Below are 23,870 nucleotides of genomic sequence, written 5' to 3'. Positions count from 1 at the left end.
AGTTATACTTCTAAATTGTCCCTGAAGGCCTAGCCAACTTGGTTTTCTCCGCTATTGACCTTCATGAAACTATAATACATAAAAATGATATTGGCCTTATATAACTATAACTTACACGCTTAAGCTCTTGATTTTTTTAGACCTAATGTTTTTCAAGTTGGAATTACAGACATGCTACACTAAGTTAGTGATTAAAGATGGTTTCATTTGATTCAATTACAATTTATTCAATTAGTAAGGATTTCTGAAGCATTTTGTGACTCACCTGACACACTGAACCATATGAGACAGACTAACTCATGAGAGCAGGTGCAATGTTTATAAAACAATAACACTACTTCACGCTGCACAAATTTTGAGGTGTGGCATTGTCGATGTTGCCTGCGTGATTTATTTTTGGAGAAACTATTGGAATAGTAGATGGCTGTTCTTGTACAATGCAAAAGTCACTGGAAGTTTCGGTGGTTCCTGCAAATTGTGTTATACAAAGTGTTTTCAAAGCACAAGCAAAGCATTTGTCTGTGGCCACATGCAAAAAGAGCAGTTTCAAAAGTAATGCTTTTGAAATACATACTAAATTCAATGTGTTTTGCAAAGAAGGCAAAGATTCCAAAGACACCCAAAACCATATTGTTGACTGTGCTGATCAGGCGATGCTCAAGTGGGATTCTCAAAGAGGCGATTGTTGAGCTCACTATGTTGCTCCTCGTGGTTTGCCAGACAGAGCTTCTTTTTTTCCCCCCACAAGACATGTCCCGGCACAAGAGTTCATATGACAAAACAGACTGGCAGACACGTATAATAGAGAGGCACACAAAGCATGAACTGTCTGAGCCCTCGTGTATCAGGCTATATTGGAATAGCAGGAGGTGTGTGTCAAATGGAGATAAACTGTTTAGTGTTTAGTATACTGTAGTGACATAACGACAACAAAAAACCTGACCCTTTTGTGCTCACACAAGATGAGCTCGTCACCTACTCAGGTAGATTTGAACTGTTGTTTTAAGCACATACTTCTGCATGAACCAACACTACTGGAATGTCTATGAAGGAGCGAGGTCTGCAGCTGCTTTCAGTAGGCCTAGATAGTGTACGACAAGACCTTACAATAATGATGATTATAGACATGGTGTGATGTGGAGGGATCACAATCTGAACACTGACTGTGCAGTGTACAAAGCCAGGGGGGAGAGAGGCAAGAGCACAGCATAAATGGCAGGTCTGTACCATACCAGGGCAACACCCTCCACAAATCAGATCACTTTAGGTGCCAGAATACTAAATACAATCCCAGCACTGAGTAAATGCATATATAGGTACATATATATCTCGTAAAGCCCGCACTTAACACCATTTTATTACATTGGTCGAAGTGCAAGTGTCTATTTTTAGTGTAGGTTAAATTCCATCCATAGGTGTAGTTTTTAATTGCTTGTGAGGCGACTGAAAGCTTTAAGGACAAACACAGTGTTGAACTTGTCAGACCGGTGTTGCAATGGGTGTGGACTGACGACGCACAAGCGCCTGATGGGCTGGCATTAACCATGCACTGTGTGGGTCGGCTCAGAAGGGCAAACACGTTGGATTTTCCCCTACATTGGACGAACAGACGGGTTTCTGGTCGTGATCACTCCTGTGTCATAGGGGACACTACTCTGGAGGAAGAAGAGTACTTGGCTCATGGTGATATAATTTGACTAGAATCAGAATGGAGTCAAATGGCACAGTGGGGAATCACGGTAAGTTGGTGTCCAGATTTATGCTGCCAGTTGAATTCTGCTAGCACTGCATCCAAGAGCCCACCTGTTGATGCGTTTGACATCCAGGGTAGGGTGGGGATCTTTTGAATGTATATGTGTACAGTAGACTTATGTTCATGTGATTTTTGGCAATATGAGGTTGTGTGACATTTCATATTTCTGTATCAGAGAGTAGCTGAGACGTTTGTTTTTTTTTTAAGAAAAAAAACATGCTTAGAACTACATTATATTTTGGTATGTTTGTGGTTTTGGTGCCCAGATGAGGGTCAAATAAATACAATCTAACATGTAGCCTATACCTATAGCTGATGTTGACACATAACTGGCTTATGTATGTCTCTGACAGCCAAATTCACCCAAATAATTAAAGTAGCTTTTGTAGTTTAGTTTTTGTTGGCCAGGACAATATCACGTTTCACACAAGAGCAGAGTACCAAACACGTGATGTGTCTCCCCTAATCCTAACGTACGGGTACAAAATATAAGTAGCTAACCTAACTTAACAACTGGAGGCGCTTGTAAAATGAATTACACATATTTAGAAGTAGACTACAGGAGACACATAACCATCACGAGGTGGCGCTATTTCACAGATCATTCCTCAAAGAGGATTCCACTGACTTATTCGAGATTTTAGCCTACTAGCTAATTGTTTGAAAACAGACAATGCAGACATTGCAGACATGTATGCAGACAAGTCCATAGCAAAAAGAAACACGTTTAAACTGTGCACATGCAATATGCATTTAAAGTTGTAATAATGTAGCTATAATGTATTTTTCCTTCCCAAAGCAACGCGAAGTGAGACTCCTCCTCACTTCAAGGAAAGATTGACAAGGTTGTTCTAAAACTCATGAATGCATCATGAGAGCCAGTCAGAAGTGTCCTAACTCAAAACATTGAGATGTTTTAATAATAATATAATAAGATGTGAAGAGTATGCGCTTAACTTTCTATATAGGCTTCAAAGTAGTCCTCACCGGTGTGCACAGCTGGGCATGCACCGCTGCCGGGAAAATAACAGACGAGCAGCAGATGAGTTTAGACCCGCCCCATGAGGTGGGAGGACATTAAACACCGACTGCAAGCTCATGTTTTTACTGTAAAATCATAAATAAGGAAGAGGAAGACGTTATTCCAAAATGTCTTGTTTACATAAACGTCCGAAAAGGACGCAATCGGAAGAGCGAGCTTTCCAGGAGCAAGTGCAACGAATTGCGCAGGAGAATGGAAAACGGTTAGGTAAGTTACCCAAAGGTGGAAATGCGCCACTTAAAATGACGCCCTGGTTATCTTTTCACGTGTTTTGTTAACCTGGACTTGGAAGGTGATTCTCTTGTCAACATAACTCAGGGGCCAAATACAAAACTTGCCGCATACTAGGCTACTGTGTTTGGGTCGCACTGTGTGTGTAGCGCAGTAAAGGGGTTGCATGAAGGCTTACTCGTTGCCTGGAGCGGTGCATTTTTTTCTTTCTGTCTTTCTTTCTGTCAATATGGCAACTCAGACGAGGCGTAGAAAACGTCATGGCATGCAACATTTTGTCCCTCAAAAATGGACATACTGGACGGAGTTTTAACCTTGAAAGGAGCTAAATGGGCAGAGGGGAACTCCTCTGTGTGGTTTCTTCTTTGTCATTCTGTAAAAAATAATGTAGCAGCATATGTTCATGATTGCCTAGTCCTCAGAGACACTCAGAGCAATACAATTCCAACTCTTTTACAGTTCCACAAAGCCAATAATACAGTGATAAAGTGATAACCTGTTGCACCATCTTGTTCGTTTTGCTCAACATGGTCTGTTCCATAAATTGGTCTTTTGGAGCAACTGATTCCTCAGATTTCAAACAACTGTTGTTTTCGCACTGGGAAAACAAAATTTACCCCAGTTCCCTCCCATTTTGTGTGAGAAACCTCAGCATTACCCAATCCCTCACAGGCATTTTACCTTCTTAGCCATCTTCTTGCCCTAGCTTGCCTCACAGGGTTTTGGCAATGTCACATCTAAAACTGATTACACTGCAAAAGACGGGAAAAGAAAAGTCATCTGATTCTCATAAACTTCCTTTAAATCCAAAGATATGGGAAGTGTTTGTTGCTGTTCTCATTTCATAACATAGACTTTGTGGGTGACTAAGAACCTCTTCTTCACGATAAAGTATTTAACACGAAGAAGAGGGTGACACACAAGTAGAAGCTTCCACTGCACACTGAGTAGTTTAAACTGCTGACGGAAAGCCTGACTGAGCAGGGGCGGTGTTGAAGCTGTGGAGCTGCTTCGCCTGGTTCTTCAGACGCTCATAAACAGCCTCTGTGAGGTTGTGGTGCAATCCGGGGGGGAAAAATGTCTGCAATGTTTGGGTCCTGCCCACGACCCTGACACAATCCCAGCCGAGTTGTTGTGAATGCACTTATCCTCAAATGCCCCTTTGCGTCCTGTGAGGACATCGATACACATTTCACACAACTGATCTGCATTTAATGACCATTTGAAGCTGGTGTGATGTACAAAGCTCAGTCCCACCCATATACACTGACTAACACCAAGATTACATAACACTCACATCTGCACAGACGGAAAAGTAATTGACTAAACATTGACCTGCCGCCATTGTCCTGTGAGCCTATTGTTAGTGTCTGACAGATTCTTCCCAGTAAGCCTTAATCAGCAAATGTCTTCACCTGAATGCTACACTTTTGCATGAACCACTGGCCTGTACACTCAGGGCCGAGTACAGAAGTACACACAGGTAGTGTTAGAGACTGGTTCACGATCAGCTGACTGTGCTCGGATTTACATGGTCTTTTTAGACAAAAAGAAGGGACGAGTATGAATAATGTTGAAAAAATCTTCCATTAAAAAGTAAGAAATGACATTTATCAGAAAAATACAATTCTTCTTGGTGAAAGCCAGGAGTCATAGCTAAACTAAAGTTATATAGGGGGGCATGTAGTTTATGTGTATAAGGCCACAACAATTTATTCTAGGAGTACTAGCCTGTGAAAACAGTATAACACTGTAATCCATTCTGTGGGATTGAACACTAATGATGTCATTATGGATCTCTCCAAATAAACCATTTTTCAACATTTCCCTTCTCTTCTCTTTTCCCTTTGAGTTGAGTTGGATTTGATTAAATACAGCACAATCCGAGTGTGGGTTTTGGACTTGGAACTTCAATAAAACTGTTATAATACCTGCGTTACAAAGTGGAGGCAGGGAGGGTCAAACAAAAAGATGCTATTGGTTGCATTATGGGAAAAAATATATTCAGTGTTTTTAGAGCTTAAAAGTCAGATATCTGAACCTCCAGTCCTCCGACTTTGACTGTTTTTTAAATCTGTCTCTTGTGATTCCTCCATCTTTATGAAAGTGCAATACCGACACTCTGGATAATCTCTTTAAGGAAATGAAGACCTTACTATCACATATTTTTTCTTAGTAATAATGTCATAATTTCCCCGCCCTGGCTCGTCCATCTTACGTCATATGGCAGTTCAATTGATCAGATTTGTGCATGACCTCTGCAGGTTTGGAGGGCGATCCAGATCTGCAGTTCCTGCTGGTCGGCGGGAAGCTGATCAAGATTCGCTCGAGCTCCTGGAAGAAGAACCGCTTCTTCAAACTACAGGAAGACTGCAAGACGTTGTGGTATGAGTCCCACAAAACATTCAGGCGGAAACAGACTTGTGAGTGTCGCCTTCTACACGAGTTACATTTTTTATTTACACACTGTACAAAAATGGGAAAAGTTCAAAGCTTAAAATCCTCCTAAGTTCCAGTTTCTGTGAGTTTTTTCCACTTGGGTTAGTCCGACACACTGTCTTTTTGAGCTGTTCATCTGTCTGCTATTATTCTGTCAACATAGATTTTTTCTTTTCAATTCTCAACAATAGCCTCTCACAAACACACCCCTTAAATCCCACGGGTACTCCAGAATATGTGAGAAATGGGGACATTGACCTCACGCAGATTCTGTGTACTACCGTAAAGGCCAAAGACAGACTGGAAAATACTAGTGTTTGTTTGTGTGTGAGAGAGATTATTTCCCTCTGATATCTGGTTTAGTAAGCCACCGTCTGTCGGGCTGGTGTGAATATACACACGTCCTCTGGGCCTCTCTGATCTGCCTCCAATCCTGGCCGCAGCTGCTGCCATGAGACCAGATAACCTCTGGCCTCAGCCTGAGCCTTGCACAAACACTGAAAGACAGAGCAGTGGCCATAATCGTCCGCGTACAGACACAGCAGACACACACACTGAGGCGATATCGATCGACGCGGCCGTGTGAACGGTTCTGTGTCAAAGCTGATATTTAACACGCCCAAACGGGCTTAGAGACGTGCTTTGAAGTCACAGGCATTTGTCTACGGATATAAGCGGGCATGTTTTATTGTTTTTCCGTGGGTTTGAGCTAACCAACTCCAAAGCACGTATTGTATTTCACAAGAGTTTTTTCCGGATGCTTCAGCGAAGCAGAAGTTGTTTAGTTGCTATAGACACACTTCTGTATCGTGGCTGTAAATCATCCCTTTAGTGAGAGAAAAGCCCTCCTCTCTGGACCACTTCTCATTAGTCCCAATCGACTGTAAAACGCTCCTGTTCTCTTTTTCCCACGCTCCATGACTGCCATTTGCACACGCACACACAGGCTCGTACACACCGTCAGGGTCACATGAGGTGGAAAAGTGTAACACATATATCTCATGATACACCTTCCTTGTATTACTGTCAGCTATTTGTCATAGACATACATGTATTGATAATGTTTACATACTTATCAGTTTAGAGTTTGTCTAAACAATATTCATGGAGTCCTATTTAAACAGGTCTACTTACGCCTACTCACAGATTTGGTAAGTAGGCGGTTCTTGTTTTGCATGTCATTTTAACTTCCCACTTCGACGCCAAGCTGAATGGGAACCTTGAGGTCTTATTTATACAACAGCTAATGAGGGCTATTGTAGGTGTAAAAAAAACATTATTTAAAAACTGAAGGGGTCGGTGAGTTTTCAGTATGCAGAGTAAAAACATCAAATTGCCAAGATGCAAATTAAAAATGTACGAGAAAAACACTTTCTTATATCATATAAGAATTATAATTATTTGTGATTTCATTGCCACGTAACCACATCGCTTCACTTTGCACGGTTCACTCAAGCCCTTGCTGTGGATTATGGCTGAAGTGGATGATCTAATAAAATGATTCTTTTCACACTATTTAGAGCAATAACACTCAGGATTTCGGCCCAGAAATCACCATATTATCACCAGAAGCATCCGGACATTGACTCATGAATTGGGCCTATTCAGAAGATAACATACTGATTTAATAAACCTAATACGCCGCTGTAAGCTCACATTCACTCACTGACATGACTAACTCACAACAAACACCCTCTTCACTGCTAAAAGCTGTCTTCTCTTTATAGAAAAGAGTTTTGAAAACAGCAGCAAGAACTTTGAACTTAATGCACAATAATCTCATTACAATACATTTCTTCTGGTATTCAAGCATCGCTGGCCGTGACACGGGTGACATGACGTGCACATTGTGGAGAGCAGGAATTCTCTGAAAATGATCCAACTTTCACAAAACTAAACTCCTGTACAGTCGTCTGCTTTTGTAGGGATAATGTGCAAGCGCCGATTAAACAAACACTGCCCTTCTGGTGAGTGGCTCCAAGGTATTCTGTTCATCCGGCAGTCAGCTGTGTGTAAACCAGTGTTTCTCCACACTGCCCCCTCACTGTCGTGTTTTCCTCTCCAAGTAGTCTGACCTTTAGATTCATCCTGCCCCTAGATAGTCTCTGGTTCTCTCAGGAACAATGGCCGCTCTTCACTCGCCTCCCCAGCCTCTGGAATGTTATGGATGGAAACACTGTGATTGTAACCCAGCTTCAACATATGGCCTCTTAGCTAAGCTTCTGGTGTTTTGTTACAAGGGCGTTTGTTGCCATTTAGCGTGACTACATCACCGTGCGCGCTCTTCCGTACATTAAGCTGCTCAACAACAGAGCAGGACCCCCAATGTATGGGTGAAAACAGGCTTTGTGTGCAGAGACCTTCAGTAAATGTTCCCTTTGTGTGGGCGTTGAATCCCATAAATGTTGATCACAGTATTTTTGGTCTTGCACATGTGTGCCAGTGTGTGAGGCGAGGAGATCAAGGGAGGCCGGATTGCATCAAAACCTAAATGCAGTTATCTGAGAGACTATCTCTTAGACGTCTCTAAAACTGTTGCTCAGTTTAGTGTTTGGTAAACAAGATTCAAGCTCAACCTACTGTTGTTGAGTAACATGTAGCAGGTAGTTGTCTCACTACAATGTATTCCTGCATGAGATAAGACATTTATTTTGGGGAAAACAACACATTCTTAATTAATCTGTTCCAGAATATAAAAAGTCCATTTACTATTAAAATTGCACTAATCAATATTTCTATTGTGAATCAAATAATAGATTGTAATAAGAAAGGGCTCACTATTTCAGCTCATTTTGGTTTTATGGTTCACAACTTTACAGTAACCAGACAAAGCCAGCGTTGAGCTGATAGAGTGAACGCAGTGGTGCATGTAGAAGCTAAAGACCAAGTTATTCCCTCCAGGAGCTGATTCAGACACAGCTGGGAGAGTGAATATTGGTATTAGAGGAACAAAAAAAACAAAAACAGAAATGACTTCTAATGTTTTTCAGAAGTGTAAATATTCAACTGTTGTGGTTTGTGAGTGAAGGCCGCAGAGGCGAGCTGCCACGCAGAAACAAAAGCCTTCCTGTAGATAAGATGTAAATACTATTTGTGGCGCTCTGTGTTGTTTGTGCCCACCAGCACAAAACATCTGCTGCCACCAGATACTGACTTGTCTCAGGGCCGATCGTCTTCAAAGGGCCAAGTGTGACTTCCAGCGAGGTCACGGTTGTTCCCAATTATCATGCTGAAAACTACTGTTTGTATCATTCGAAGACGCTATTTACAACTACCACCACTGCGAATGACACAATTAGTAATAAATAGAAAAGGCTATTTGACTCCAATCCTAAGAGGATGCATGTCAAACCTAACAGCAAGTTGAAGTAATGTATATACTCGTTCATGCTTCTTTCTGGGTACATTTTTGTGTTTTGAGGTAAATGTCTAAGAAAAGCCCTTCCTCTCTCCAAACAGTCTCCATCGATGACATCGATTCAGTGCGGAAGGGCCGTCAGTCTGAGGGGCTTAATAAACACACCCTCAGCAGTGTTGAAGACCAGTGCTTCTCCATCATATTCAAGGGTAGCAAGAAAAATCTGGACCTGATGGCAGCCGACAAGGACGAGGCGAAACAGTGGGTCAACGGCCTGGACAAGATCATGAGCAACATGAACAACCTCAGCCGCCAGCAGAAGAGTGAGCAGTATCCTTGACTTGTGGGTCTTCCAGGGAGGAATGTGTTTGCTGGAGGAGACAAGTGCCTTTCTGTTGTCTCAAATGTATAGTTTTGTTCCTAATTAGTTCAAATATAATTCTTAAATCTAAATGTCAGTTGGATCATCAACTGCATGCGCAAAGCAGACAAGAATGACGACAACAAGATGACCCTGAAGGAGCTCAAGCACTTCCTGAGGCAGGTCAACATTGAAGTGGACGACACTTACGCGGCGGAGATCTTCAAGGTGAGTCGCAGTGAGCCGCTGCATCCTGCAAATCGATACGTCGTCCATAAAAATGCGCAGTTCGCCAAACTTAAACTGCAGCATGTGTTTCATCATGTCGCATAGAAATGTGACGAGTCCAATTCAGGCTCCTTGGAAGGCCCAGAGATCAAGCACTTCTACGACCTGCTGACGTACCGGGAAGAGATCGATGTGATTTTCGGGCAAAGCGCTCAAACAGAGGGCCAGATGAGCGCCAGTGACCTGCACAACTTCCTGTTGAATGAGCAGAGGGAGCCGGTGTCCATGGAGGACACTCTCAAGCTGATTGAAAAATATGAGGTGGATGAGACAGGTAGGGCTAAGTCGTTTTGGTGTTTGACATATCTACGGTGTTGAAAGACACACAGTCACGTTCCACATGTCGTATCATATTCACCGGGTCCGTTTGTCCCCTGACCATCAGCGAAGCAGAAGAAGTGCATGACCAAAGACGGCTTCCTGATGTACATGCACCAGGAGGAGGGCTCCATTCTCAACCCGGCCCACAAACAGGTGTATCAGGATATGCACCAGCCCCTCAACCATTATTACATCTCGTCCTCACACAACACATACCTGATGGCAGACCAGCTCAAAGGGCCCAGCAGCACAGAAGCCTACATAAAGTAACTACTTTTACCGACTGACTGTACATACTGGATGTAACGTTACTTGAGTTCTGACAACAGCCTTTCCCTATCATGACATTATTTATAGATAAAAAGCAAGTTTACAGCATTGTGTTGGACATAGCTCCAGGTACTGAAATTAGGAATTCAGTAAAATAAAAGTATTTCATGTTTATTCTTGTTTGGCTTTCCAAGGTATCTGATCAATAGGAGCTTTTTCACTCTTCTTGTAAAGAAGTTCGCTTTTTAAAGAAAACCAGCAACAATCCGTGTGATAAATGGTCATATTTAAATCAGAATGATGCACACAAGTTGAAGAAGGCTTGTGTCCATCAACCCAAATTGTCCCCGCTCCTTAAAAAAGTGCTACCTCGGGAGCAGGAACTTTTAAGAGGATAGGAACTACGAATGGACCAGGAACCAAAACCGACTCAAATTTCCTTTGGTCGAAATGCGAGTTATTTTCCTGGTGTGTAGTGATCCCGTCCAGGTTTTCATGAAGGTTTTCTCTCCCTGCAGAGCGCTGATGAAGAGCTGTCGCTGCGTGGAGCTGGACTGCTGGGACGGGGCTAATGGAGAGCCCGTCATTTACCACGGATACACACTCACGTCCAAAGTGCTCTTTAGAGACGTCATTAAAGCCATCAAAGACTTCGCCTTCAAAGTATGAGACCTAATGATGATTGTGTTTCATATCCATCCCCGTTCTGCTCATCCAGGCAGTTATGAAAAGCTTCACCTTCACTGAATGGTTGTTTCCTTCTTCTCCAGACATCCGACTACCCAGTGATTCTGTCCCTGGAGAACCACTGCACCGTGGACCAGCAGAAGCTCATGGCGCATTACTTGATCTCCATCCTGGGTGATGAGTTGGTCTCAAAGCCTTTGGGCTACGACATGCCTACCAACTTCCCCTCACCTGAGGTGTGTACATCTCAGTTCACTGATTTCTTTTATGACACACTCACCGTCGTTAAAACTTTGCTCCCAAATAAATCACCACACCTACAAATTCCCTCTCATAAGTTAATGAACCACTTCACTTTCCTGTTTACTTTGACGTGACTATTAGATTTGTCTGACGAAGCTGATGACATTAAGGTCAAATCCAATCCTCATTATGTGAGGAACAAATTGAACTTCTAGCACATAAGAAAAACAGCCTCTGCTCCTCATTTATGTTTGAATAATGTGGGTACACAAGATCTCGAGTTTTGCATTTTGTTATTATTACTGAGTGAGCGCTGAGAGATACGTTGTTTTATTAAGTTTTATTAACTAAGTTAATAAACAAATAAGTAGTCAATTGTTATCTCCGCAGGCATAAGCCACTGGAGAGATAATGAGTTACGACCTTGTGTGCCTACCCGATAAATTATGATGCAATAAAATCTGTCCCAATACGAGATAAATAAATCACAGTTTTTGTTATCTTTGCCGCCATCTTGTTGTCTGAGATTCAACTCTTCTTTGTTTGGGAGGAAGGAGGAACCACACCACCTGGCGGCAATCTGTTTAGTGTTTGTCTAGGTGTGCATGACATTAATCAAGCATTACATACACAGAGTTTTTTCTGCGACACACTACTTTCATTAACATCTATGACGGATTTATTGAAAAAGTCCTCAGCACGAGAAGCGACACAAAGAGAGGAGGGCAAAAATGTACACGTCAAATGTATCACCCATGAGATGCCCGTGGCATTGTGAGGAAGATCTAACGATGCATTGTCATTGGCTGCTGAGAGGGCGTGATGAGCAGTCACCAATAATGTTTTGTTTTTTTAAATTAAAGGACAATAATATGCTTCCCTACACGCAGCAATTACGTGGCACATTACTTTTATAAATTGCGTGACGATACATAAACACACATTTTGTCGGTTTCTGTGCAGGAGCTGAAGCGAAAGTTCCTCATCAAAGGGAAGCGGTTGAACAAACTGGATGCGGCTCTCAACAATAACAGCTTCATAGAGGAAGACACCGTGTCTGAGGAGGACGAGGCTGCAGATTGTAAGGAGAGCGACCAGAATGCCAAATCAAAGGTGTGTCAAGTGTTCATACTGCATTTTTAAAGTACAAGTACATGTATTTCCTTCAACAAAACTGAGCTGCTGTCCTATCTCCTATTAGAAGTCAAAAATCAAACTTGCCAAAGAGCTCTCAGACATTGTCATCTACTGCAAGAGTGTCCATTTCAGTGGCTTTGAACACGCCAAGGAAATGCAAGCCTTCTATGAGATGTCCTCCTTCAAGGAGAGTAAGGCTTCCAAACTGGCTGAGACTTCAGGTGAATATCATAACGTACAAACCTTCCTGACATGTTCAAATAGGACTTCTCATGAGCAGCGCGTGAAAACTGTTTCTACGTGTTCTTGCAGCGACGGCCTACATCCACCACAACATGGACAAACTCAGTAGGATCTACCCCGCTGGCTCCAGAACGGACTCCTCCAACTACAACCCGGTGCCCATGTGGAATGCTGGCTGCCAGATCGGTACGCTCCCTTTGCTGCATGCAGAACTCCCGCTATTAGCATATTAAGGGTTCAAGTAAAAAGTAAAGGTTTCACTCCCTTTTCTCTCTGATTTTGGTTTTTAGTGGCGTTGAACTTCCAGACTCCCTCCAAGGAGATGCACATAAACCAGGGTCGCTTTCTGCCAAACGGGTCTTGTGGCTACGTCCTGAAACCAGAATTTCAGAGGAGCCTGTCCTCTCAGTTTGACCCCTGCGCACTTTCCGAAGGGCCTTGGCTAAAGAAGAAGACCTTTAATGTGATGGTGAGAGTCATTCGCAGTTAAACCTGAAAGTCAGGTCGCACCAAACTGACACCAAAGGACTCGCGGCCGAGTGTTGTGTTGCCTCGTGTGTTGCAAAGACCACAGCCAACGACTATCTAGCACGTAGACATGTCTATACTGTGGACATGTTTTTATTTATCGTCATAGTTGTATTGTTACATATTTGTGTTTCGTTTCCCGATACAAAAGGTGATCTCAGCGCAGCAGTTACCTAAACTCAACAAAGACAAACAAAAGTCCATCGTTGACCCCCTGGTGAGGGTGGAGCTGTACGGCGTCCCAGCGGACAACGCCAGCAAGGAGACCCACTACATCGATAATAATGGTGAGCGTAACGCACACATACACAGATATGGACACACACGCACACACACACACTGCTGATGTTGCATGCTAAACAGTAATGCCTCCCCGCAGGGTTCAACCCGATGTGGAATGAGAAGTTTGTGTTTGACGTCAACGTCCCGGAGCTGGCCATTCTGCGGTTTGTGGTGGAGGACTATGACTCAACATCCCAGAATGATCTCATCGGGCAGTACTGTCTACCGCTCACTAGCGTACAGAACGGTAAGAGAGTCCAGCTCAAGAGCTCAAGGCACGAGATGAAGCAAGCACAGATAGTTCCCTAAGCAGCTTGTAAAATCATACGACTTGTGTATTTACTCTAATTTGGTGACGAAGCTAAATCTCACTCCACCTCTGTTCCAGGGTATCGCCACATCCCGCTGCTCACCAAGAGAGGTGACGTCATCTGCTCGGCCGGACTGTTTGTGCACCTCATGCTCATAGACGCCCGGTAGAATCGCCTCTGGATAAACCTTCATGTCAGCAACAGCATTTTTATAAAAAAAACAAAAAAAACTCTTAAAAGGAATTTGCTCTGTTTTAAAGCTAAACATAATTTAAATCATAAAAAAAGAAAGTGTGTCAGCTGCAGATGCTGGCTCTTAGTTTGTGGTCATTGTATAATTTTAGGGTTTTTAAGTATTGTAGAGAGTATTTGTAACAAAGAAAGTGAGTGAAAATGTGAATGAAAGAGCGACGTGGAAAAGTATTTAAAGGAAATCATGAAACTCTATTCGCCATATTGGGAGGACGGTGGTACAATAATGATTTCTTGAGACTCTCTCTCCCTTCAGGATCGAACAAATCATGCTCATGGAAACAATGTCTTTGTAAGGAAACACAATGAGCACTGAACTATTTTAGGGACTTTCGATGCCTTGATTTAAGTTTAGTGCGGTTATGATGTTGGTCACTGGTGCAGTAGTACAAACAGTATGATATCAAAAAGCAAATGTCTTGCCCATTGAGAAATCCACGTGTGTCTGCTCCACAATGTTTTGTCAATGTTTCAACACTACACATAATCTGCGTTTAACATATTGAGCATATTAATTCATCTCATCAAGTATTTCATGTCAAAGAAAGATTTTAAATCATACTTGTCTTGTCTCTTATCTGCATTTGTACTAGCTCTCAAATAAAACCAGCAGAATCCCCGATTCAAGCTTTTGTGTGTTTATTCATAATAAAGTGATTCAGCCAATGACAATAATGTCCTGAGGAAAATCGGATCATGGAACAATTAGCATACATCATTGAACAATATGGATAAATATAAAGCAGAACGATTACAAATAGTCTTAATTCAACTGTAAATTGTGTCCTGGATTTTGTATTTTATTACAATCATATTAATAAGATAGTTCTAACATGTTTAATCACTTTAACTTGGTTTATGGTGGGAAAAAGTCTGAAAGAAAAACAATATTCAGGTTAAATGATCAAGGACCGATCTTGTCTTTCGGCCATCAGCTTAAATGCTGCTTTCGGTAGTTTTTACAAAGAAGTTGTCTGATTAATGTGAGACTGCTTGACGATGTTTCCCTGTGAATCCAACGGCGCATGTTCCTCAGAAAAGTCCTGCTTTCTTCTTCATGTCACTCTGCCTCCACTTTGGCAGACGCTTGAAGTCCGAGCGAGTCGTTCCAAGCAGGTTCTCGAACGCAACATCAGAGAGGTAATCCTAAAACCAGAGTACACAGGACAGGACACTGTTAGGCGGACCTCTGCTGTGCTCTCTGTGTTGATACACACAACCACACTGACAACCACACAGGGTTTTGAGTCCTTGTCCGTGACTTGTAAACGGCTCTCCTCACAGCTGCGCACGCTACAAAGAGACAGAGACTATTTGTGTTTGTTTTGTGTCTCTTTGAAGTTGGTTTGTGTAGTTATTTTTGACTTTCCTTGTAGTTATTGTGTGTCTAAAATGATTGAACAGCTGAACTAATTGTGTGTTTGTGCTGAACTGCACAGTGAAATGTTCCCTTAGCCTTTGTATGCTGTGCAGGTGTAATACTAAATGAACCACAAAACAGATGATAACAATATATTGTATTATACTCAATATTAAGACGAATCAGGCTCCATAGCAAAGCCAACAATCAGGACATCTCTGGTTTTAACTGAGCTGTGACTTCCCAACAAGAAGGCGCGCTCACAAAGTCCCGTTCACAGCATTCACACCCGGCACATAATGACCTCCACGCAGTCCTCCTTTTGCAGCATCCGCGATTCTTTACCCACCTCTCTCAGGCCGGGGTCCACTCCCTGTGGCAGCTCACTGGGAGACTTGTTGACGATGAGCTCCGGTTCCAGATACATCCCAGAGCCTTCAGCAGACGGGGTCACCGCGGCGCCGGCTGGGGAGGATGGACTGAAGCTGGAGGAGGGGGACATGTTCATGGACACAGAGGTCTGGGCTCTCTGGGTGGACGGGCTGCTGGGAGTGGAGGGTCTGGGGGACAGATCACCTCCGTGGATCCGGTAGACTGGAGGGGAGCTTGTGGGGCCTCCTGGAGCCCGGTACCCACCTCCACTAACCCCGACGGGACTCTTATTGCGATTAGAGTTGTTCAGATCCTGCAAACGCAGGAGGACATGGGTGAGTGAAATCCTATTTTTGGTGGGTTTTTACATGACATTATAGAGAAAATATCAAAATTGTACTCACAGATTAGTAAAGGTATTATTATAATTATATTGCATTAGCTAAATTAGGTGATACATTTGTGATATTAGTATATTTAGTCAATTAATAAAAGGTTTAGTATCAATCAATCACTTACAACATTGATCTGTGAGAGAGATGCTGGATCACTCAGTTTTTTTTTCATCTCCTCATAAGAGTTGCCTCCCTGTGGAGAAGATCAATAGGATTCAACAATCCATGAAATCATCCACATGTCTGATTTATTCACATGTTTGTGCCTCTTTTCAATCACCTGTGCTGTTGTAGTGGAAATGCACCTTCATAATACCATGAAAAATGATTGAATCATGCCACATTATGGTATCAAAAGTACTCTAAGGCCTCTCACTGAGATCAAAGGGCCCAAAACAAACTTACGCTCCACTTATGAGTATCCCATGCATTGAACCAGCCGGTGAATGTGGGCGGTTCATAACCCTGTTTGACAATGATGACGGGTGTGTCGGGGTCGCGGCCTGCAGGGTGAGTCCTCAGATACTCCTGCGCGCTATTCCACGCCTCCTTGGTCTCGTACTGGTTGGCTGAATTTCCAACCCACAAGAAAATCTGAAATGTGTTAGGAAAAGAAGAAAAATAAAGATATTTCCCTTCTAGACCACTGCGAACTAAGTGTTTTGAATTAAGTAGCTTTTCCATAGTTTTGTCAGAGGCTTAAAATAATAAGATCAGACACACACTGATGGAGAAGGATTGCCCAATATGGGTGAATTGCAACCTGAACCATTTACCATTAAGATGCAAGTTTGAGATTAGTTGATGCATAAATTAGTAGACTGCTGTAAGAGGATTAAGTGTTCTTCAAATAAGACAGACTAAAAAGATGTTTTTCTGCTGATCTAACCTTCCCTTACAAGAACTTATTTATTGATTATATGAACGATGTAAGACATTTTAAAATAACCTTTGACTTGAACCAAAAGTCCTGCAGCTCGATCGAATCCAGTTACACTGCAGTTACCGGGCTCAGACTGGAGATACTCAGCCACTCAGGCACTCTACAGCTGGCTTTATTCTTTCTTCTAATTTCTAGACGTTTCTAAAGAAGTCGGTTTGTATTTGAACTGATGAAACGCTTTTCTGACGGGGGCAAAGCTGTCTCACGGTCGTTTTTCAGCTGTCAGTGTTCGTTTGCATGGTGAAGCATTTAACGCTCGTCTGTTTTCAGCTTTCCATGTGAAAACAGGGTCTATGTTTCCATCTAGTGGATGAATATTGATCTTGCACCCATGTTAAAGGAATGAGCTGAACCAATGGACCAATGGATTATGAGTTTGTATAAAAAGGGACACATATAAAAGGTCTCATTGATTTCATAAAAAAAAACAAAAAAAAACCCAGCAGTATTTAGATTGAATCCAAACTTATACTGATATGTAAATGTAATTTTACAGTTATCTGGATTTTTTCCAATAGTACAGATGGTACCTAAATGTACCCAAATGGCCAATTTGGAGATTCTGCCTGAACAAGCTCGTTCTGAAACCTCTCCAACTTTGCTCAGGTTCATTTTATTAGCATCAGTTTGTAAACAGGCAACAATCAGATGTTGTGTTATGATTCGCGTTGTTTTGTTTTGGGATGCAACTGCACCATGCCAAAGACATAATCGCTCCAAAAGTGCACAGTTTTGTCAAGCCAAAATTGCTGTGTTTCCTTTATAACTACTCAGTAACATTCAAACACACCTCTGTTTTATGAACAACCTGAATCCACCACTGTCTCTCACCTCCTCCCAGGTGTCCAGCAGCATGACATCCTCCTCGTCCAGGTCACTCTGAGCGTAGTCGTCCACCTCGGTCATCCTGAACCGACCTATCTGATTGGAGCATTCAAACAGCCGGGGACTGTGAGGAGGCTCCTCCATCTGCAGTCTGAAACAACACACAGCTCCCACTGTCACTACAACTGTGTGTGTGTGTGTGTGTGTGTGCAGACTATATTTCAGATGACATTGGGCTCATTCCGCTGTCCTTGATAAACAAATAATCCAGGGAGATATAAGTGTAAGCTCATTAAGGTTTCAAAATATGATTAAAGAGCGTTTTAGACGAGTTTTGGAGTCCTTGTTTATTTGGTGTTGAAGCTTTTTATACGATAGAATAGAGTAAAAATAAAATATGTAGAGAATAACAAGGCCTGTTTGAATGTTAATAGTTGTTAATATGTTGCTGCTGAACTATCGTGAACAAGAAAACCAACAAATCTCTCTTGGGATTGCAAGAATATCCCTAAAAAAAGAGCCTGATTTAATGATTTAAAGGTGTGAAGTCGCTGCTGCTTGTGCGTACCTCTTGTCACAAGCATAGGGAGCCTTTCCTCCCAGAGCTACCCAGAAGTCAGCTGGCTCCTGGCCCTCCATCACCACCTGCTTGTCCTGCTTGGACAGCACATCAGACATCGCTCTCCCCATCACCCTCTCATCCCCGCTGCAGCCCTGGAGACACACAGAAGCCGACATCAAACAAAATCAGGGATTTGTGTGAAAAAGCAAAGGCACAAACGCAAATTCACATCTTCTTTTGAGGCTTTGTCAGCTTGTTACAGTGGTCCGTAACGAAGCACGCACCTTTCCATACCACAGGTAGCATATATGGTTGGTCTTGAGCAGGAAGACGTCGTTGGTGTTGAGAGACGACGCCCTCGCCAGCACTTCAGTGGACTTGGTGTTCAGCTCGTTCGTCCCTCTGACCTGGAACAGCCTGGCTCCTTGTTCAGGGATGACCACACCAGGTCGGCCCGTACCACCCTAAAGACACACACAAATTATATTGTTTGCACTTTTTTTTTTGAGATTACAAAAATACAAGATAAAGGCCTTTTTGCATTTAGGAATTCGTAACCAGCAAAAAAGAAAATCTTCAGTGAGAAAAAAATGCACCTCAAAGATGATGAGTTTTCCTTTGAAAATAGCGAGGAAATGGCGAGGCTCCTTTCCCATGACCACCCTGACCTGGACCGGGGCGCCATTGTACTTGTTATCAATATTGACGGCCTGGTAGGCGCAAGCTGTGATCTCATCTTTAGTGGCATGACGGCCCTGGTGGAAGAGACATCAACTCAAGTTAATACAGAGTCGCTCTTCTTTTGTATTCACCAGAAAGGCATATATAAAAACAAGGAATATATTACTATGTTACTGACCTGCCACATGTACAGTATGTAATGCTGCTTGTTGGATATTACATAGGTGTACAGCACCAAGTAGCAGTCTCCTCCGTAAAACTGTCCATAAGTATTTGGATTTACTTCGGCTATCTCCAAGTTCTCGATACGCCACACCTGACATGAACATTTACACACATTTTAAAAATAACAATAACTTTAAATACAGATAATGAGTCCATCTCTTTGTATATCGGCATCACACCTTCACATCTCCGGAGCCGTCGTCCACCATGCGCTGCTGTGCTGCCAGTTCAGGACGCGCGTGAAGCTCCATCACGTCGAACTTCACTTGGTCGACCTTTGCTGTGTGGACCCAAATATTGAGTATTAAGCAAAGTAAAAATGATATACAAACAAAATGCATTATCTCATAATGAAATTGTAAAAAATACATATTGAGTAAAAACTCCTGAAATTAAAGACCTATCTACCTATCTTCCCCATGCTGTAGGTGGTACCAAGACCCTGAGTTTGGCCTCTATCCCTCCAGGATTTGAACAAGTGCTTGAACATCGCGGTCTCTCCTCCTTCGGTCATCACCTTCACACTGGTGCTGGATGGGTAGTTCTTGGCTTTGATGTAGCCCTGACAGAAAGGTTGATGAATTATTACTTACTTGGCAGGAAAAGAACCCTAAAACTAACCAATTATAGAGTTTGATACATAGAAATCTTTGAAGTGAACTCACCACCGCCCTGTTGAGAGCTTCTTTCCGCTCCTCCTTGGAGGCCTGTTTGCCTTTCCACACCATCACACTGGAGCCTCTCTGGTCGGCGATGTAGCAGTCCTGACAGTGGGAGAGAAAGAAACGATGAGCATGCTCTATATAACAGTCCCTAAGGAACGTGTTCAAAGGACGAAAAGGGTATTACAGAGGAGTGCAGCAGATCTTGGGTCAGAGGCTGCGTGGCCACTTCTTGAACCACTAGATTGCCGCTGTTTTCAAAAACGCTGAGGAGAAAGAAAGAACAGCGCGTGATTGTGTTCAACATTCCCGACACGTTGCAGAGACGATCTCACAGATCAAGAGGTCCTTACTGGTAGAGTCTGACGTTGGTGTTCTGCACCTGGTCAGGTTTATCGTCAGGAATGGCCTCCTTCATCTGCCCAGTTCTTTGGCCGAGCACCGCCATCATGACTTTCATGAGCTCTGGGGAGTCCTGCTCATCTCCTCCCTCCACCAGGCCGATCTGAGCTCGACCTCCTCTCTCCCGGTCCCGGATGTCCTGAGCCAGTAAGACTGCCTGCAAACAAAAACAGATTATAGCTTCTTCTTTTTTTTTTACATATGAAAACAAATATCAATGATCACAGATTGATCCAACGTCCACAGAACAATTGGATTCAGTCATGAGGACATTGAAAAGATAAAAATAAGAAGATGATGAATGAGAAATAATTTGGTTGGAACCAACATGAAAAAAAAAATCAAATCCAAAAAGAGAAAAAACATTTAAAGTATAGAATATTGTGTTTATATAGTCTCAACCCCTCTTGTGGGAAAGTCCTTTTAGAAATGTTTTTGCATGTAACTCTTCTGTAAGTGCATCGCTGCTCTTCTGTCATCAGAGTGGAGGTTTACCTTGAGCTTCTCTCTCCTGTTGCTCTGGGGGCCGTTCCACTGCACGATGGCTTTCCCCATGTCCAGCAGGAATATATCTCCATTGTTAAAGCTGTTCCATGACACCTCCACCTGCACACACGCGCGCACACTTTAACTCGATGGAGAGTTATTCACCTTTATACCTTCATTCAAATGAAAAGGACATGCTGTCACTAAACCAACAAAAAGAAAACAAATGCTAGTAAAAAAAATAATGAAATACCACACAGTCATCGCACTTGTCAAACAATTAACACCTACGTTGACAGCTAAGGCAAAAAGCACACCGTGATTTGTTTAAGAGGGAGTGCTGACACCCCGAGCTGAGGCCTGTGATAGCTCCAGTGGGCGGGACAAGGCAGGCAGCACTATTTCCTGTCCTCGCCCTTTACATTCTACTCTGCATACCTCCGACGCTGTGACATGCTTCCTCCCTTTGACGTGCAGCAGTCGCAGGACGTTGTAGACGTTTGTGTCAACATGATGAAAACCTGAGGCAACTCCACCCTTCTTGTAGCTGTGGAGAGATCAGCACACATTACCAAAGTTCAGGGGCCATAAAAGGACTACGAAGAACAGACATGGAGCAGGATGATTGCAAAAGCAGCTGGCTGAATTTATGATGTTGTTTATTTTGCAATTTAACCTCAGTGTTACATAATCGTGGAGCACAAACACAATGAAAAGTCTGCGGTTAGGGAACGTTTTCTTTGCTAAGCTGCCTCAACAAAACAAGTGCATTTGGGTCATAATCATTTCACGCAGAGGGATTACTGATCAGATTACGGCATACGCGTGTGTGTGACTACTTGGTCACCACCCCGTTCCAGATCGCACACCAGATTTCGTTCTTTGACTCACATGAGGCCATTTTTGAAGTAGCTCCTGAACCGTGGAGACTCACTACCCTGCACCTCCCTGTGCTGGACCGGACTCCCACCCAGGTGCTCGTCCAGCTGGGTGACGTAGATGGCTGCGGCCCCTTGCTCATCCTGAGAAGAAGTGTTTCCGATCCAGTAGTGGATGTCGGACGACTGGCCCGAGCCCTTGTTCTGACTTACCTGGTGAAAAACACAGCGGATGGGAGACCAACCGTTACACACACATACTACGGAGGCATGTTTCAGTCACATGCCTTCATTAGCCTTGAGCCCCCTGAGAAATCAACCCGTGTTGCACTTACATAAAGAACAATGTAACAGTCTCCCTCAAAGAAGTTACCAAAGCCTTGAGCTGGAACGGGGACCATCTGCATGTTCTGAAGGAGAAAACAACAAACATGTTAGATGTTAGATGTTACACACAATGAAAAATAAGACCGGTGTGACCAGTAACATTCACAAACACAGTAATATGATATCTGACTTACGTTGATGGTCCATATCTGCAGGCCTGGCTTCTGGCTGACATTTCTAAATGTTGTGTCTTGATTGTCATCACTCATCATTCTGCTGAACTGAAACAAAGAGACACGAAAGGTTTATTCTATGTTGTGTAAATACATCTAATGATTCATGCAATAAGACACATTTAAGGTATGAGACGTATAAGAAAAGTTACACAGAAATGTTTAAACATATTTGTGATCCTGAAGCACAATATCTAGTATATTCACTTTCATGGTCAATGGTGGAACGTAACTCCAGCAGTTTCAAACTACTTTAGACTTCTACGTCATTCTTTTTCATGTCAATATTTAACAAATATTTAGATTTGACTTACAAAACATTTGATGATCTTATATAATGAAACCATAAACACTGTAAAAATGAATTCCAATTAGTTCCGCCTCAACTAACTATAAAATTCAAGAACAATGCTACTGCATTAGCAAGTAGCCTACTTTTTAAATATATCTTTCGACTAATATTTCTACACTTTTACTTCAGTAATAGTTTGAAAGCAAGACCGCATATTATGAAACTAATATTTAACAGCATCTGTGCCAAGATGCCTCAGCAGAAGAATATAGCATTCATGAAGCCTCCCATATCCCTCATTGCTCCGTTCCTTATCTTTTCACTGGAAACAGATGTTTCTGAAGTGACTAGTGAACCATTTCACAAGATTCTATCTGTGACAGCAAAACACGTCTTTAATGACTGTCAGCTCGGCACCGCAGCAACATACAAGTTCTGCAATCAGCGGCGCTGAAACACCTCTTGACTCAGATATCAGAAACAACAGCACTGATAAGCAAACACACCAGCTGAGCAGAGACAGTATACAGGATTAGAGGAGACACGTGGAAACCGGCTCAGTGAGACGCCACTCAGCCGGCAACATATCATGAATGCAAATACAGGATCTATGCATGTATGGTGTGATTGAGAAATGGCTGAGGGGGCTGTGGTTGCCATAACTCTCCTGGGAAATATACCAGCTATAATTAATAGGCTCACACAAAACTCTAATCTTGGCTCCAGGTGAATGAATGAAACGCCTGGCTGGGCAGTGATTGATGGAGTGGGTGGTGTAAGGTGAGGCAGATCAGGTCAGCTGTACAATACCAGGATGTTAACCACACCCTTTATTATCAAGGCTAAGGTTTTTAAGTTATCAGATAAAAAGAGGTGACGCACAGAGCAAACAGAAAAAGGGTTGAGATTTTAATAACACGTTAGGGCTAAAGTTACAAAATCCTACTTAATCTAGTGTGTGAGTCTGAGGAGGACAGAGAATCCAGGAGACTAAGTCAAACTGATTTTGCAACATCTCACAAATACTATCATACATAAAGTGTTGTGGTTCAATAATGTGGCTTACATTAGTTCACGTTAGCTCACATTAGCTCACATTAGCTACCATGTACTACTGGTCAGACTAGACCAAGTGAGGCTGTAGCAGCTTGCTTTTATTTTATTGCTTTTTTTTTTGCGTTATTTCTTTTAAGATGAATTGTAATGTGTGTGCTTGAAGCAACTGAACTCTTTGCTTTGAGTACATGCTTTTAATTAATCTCATGCCTCGTTCACACGACACAACGAGGCCACGTAAACTTTTTAAAGGTGCGAGCCGCGAGAACCAGGATGAGGGGAAACTCGGGGAGGGGTTGCATCACCTGTGACCTACCTGTGTGAGCTATGTGTTGCATGTGCAGTTGCTGTTGTTGCATCATAGGCTGTTGGGTGTTTGCATGACTGAACCTAACGCATAACACAGTAATTGATCTATATTGGGG

The 23,870-nt window shown here is 42.7% G+C and overlaps 2 protein-coding genes across 3 annotated transcripts; one reads left to right on the top strand and one right to left on the bottom strand.

Moving 5' to 3' along the window:
- Positions 1-1,584: 1,584 nt before the first annotated feature.
- plcd1a (phospholipase C, delta 1a) lies at positions 1,585-14,368 on the top strand. 2 transcript variants are annotated; one of them, XM_068581537.1, is made up of 15 exons: positions 1,585-1,739; positions 5,291-5,449; positions 8,925-9,153; positions 9,283-9,412; positions 9,518-9,746; positions 9,858-10,059; positions 10,582-10,726; positions 10,834-10,986; positions 11,957-12,106; positions 12,195-12,351; positions 12,443-12,559; positions 12,664-12,842; positions 13,053-13,188; positions 13,281-13,430; positions 13,572-14,368. In XM_068581537.1, exons 1-15 carry the CDS (start codon positions 1,709-1,711, stop codon positions 13,661-13,663), a joined length of 2,259 nt encoding a protein of 752 aa, XP_068437638.1. In that variant the 5' UTR covers positions 1,585-1,708; the 3' UTR covers positions 13,664-14,368. The 2 variants fall into 2 exon arrangements, with proteins under 2 accessions (XP_068437638.1, XP_068437637.1); XM_068581536.1 differs by lacking the exon at positions 1,585-1,739 and adding an exon at positions 2,876-3,002.
- Positions 14,369-14,778: 410 nt separating this feature from the next.
- Positions 14,779-21,944, bottom strand: vill (villin-like). The gene is made up of 19 exons (XM_068581696.1): positions 21,858-21,944; positions 21,551-21,741; positions 21,098-21,206; positions 20,669-20,779; positions 20,125-20,330; positions 19,959-20,037; positions 19,775-19,873; positions 19,518-19,671; positions 19,289-19,389; positions 19,063-19,200; positions 18,800-18,958; positions 18,488-18,667; positions 18,210-18,355; positions 17,648-17,792; positions 16,279-16,467; positions 15,998-16,066; positions 15,646-15,791; positions 15,456-15,591; positions 14,779-14,892 (listed from the first exon to the last, which is right to left on the bottom strand). Exons 1-19 carry the CDS (start codon positions 21,942-21,944, stop codon positions 14,779-14,781), a joined length of 2,559 nt encoding a protein of 852 aa, XP_068437797.1.
- Positions 21,945-23,870: the final 1,926 nt, after the last annotated feature.

Source organism: Clinocottus analis, unplaced genomic scaffold (assembly GCF_023055335.1).
Source record: "Clinocottus analis isolate CAN_PGR_092001 unplaced genomic scaffold, fCliAna1.0.p SCAF_18, whole genome shotgun sequence".
In the NCBI taxonomy this organism is placed as follows: domain Eukaryota; kingdom Metazoa; phylum Chordata; class Actinopteri; order Perciformes; family Cottidae; genus Clinocottus; species Clinocottus analis.
Note: the sequence above shows the minus strand (reverse complement) of the source record. Positions and strands in the feature narration are given on the sequence as shown.

What these genes read in the sequence shown, in the direction of transcription:
- plcd1a (XM_068581536.1), top strand. Translation starts at nt 2,903, where the DNA reads ATGTCTTGTTTACATAAACGTCCGAAAAGGACGCAATCGGAAGAGCGA. An exon ending in CAAACTGGCTGAGACTTCAG is followed by an intron (nt 12,352 to 12,442) that starts GTGAATATCATA and finishes GTGTTCTTGCAG; the next exon opens with CGACGGCCTACATCCACCAC. An exon ending in GCTCACTAGCGTACAGAACG is followed by an intron (nt 13,431 to 13,571) that starts GTAAGAGAGTCC and finishes CCTCTGTTCCAG; the next exon opens with GGTATCGCCACATCCCGCTG.
- vill (XM_068581696.1), bottom strand. Translation starts at nt 21,944, where the DNA reads ATGCAGATGGTCCCCGTTCCAGCTCAAGGCTTTGGTAACTTCTTTGAG. An exon ending in TTTATGTAAGTGCAACACGG is followed by an intron (nt 21,742 to 21,857) that starts GTTGATTTCTCA and finishes CAGGTAAGTCAG; the next exon opens with AACAAGGGCTCGGGCCAGTC. An exon ending in AAGATCTGCTGCACTCCTCT is followed by an intron (nt 19,874 to 19,958) that starts GTAATACCCTTT and finishes TCCCACTGTCAG; the next exon opens with GACTGCTACATCGCCGACCA.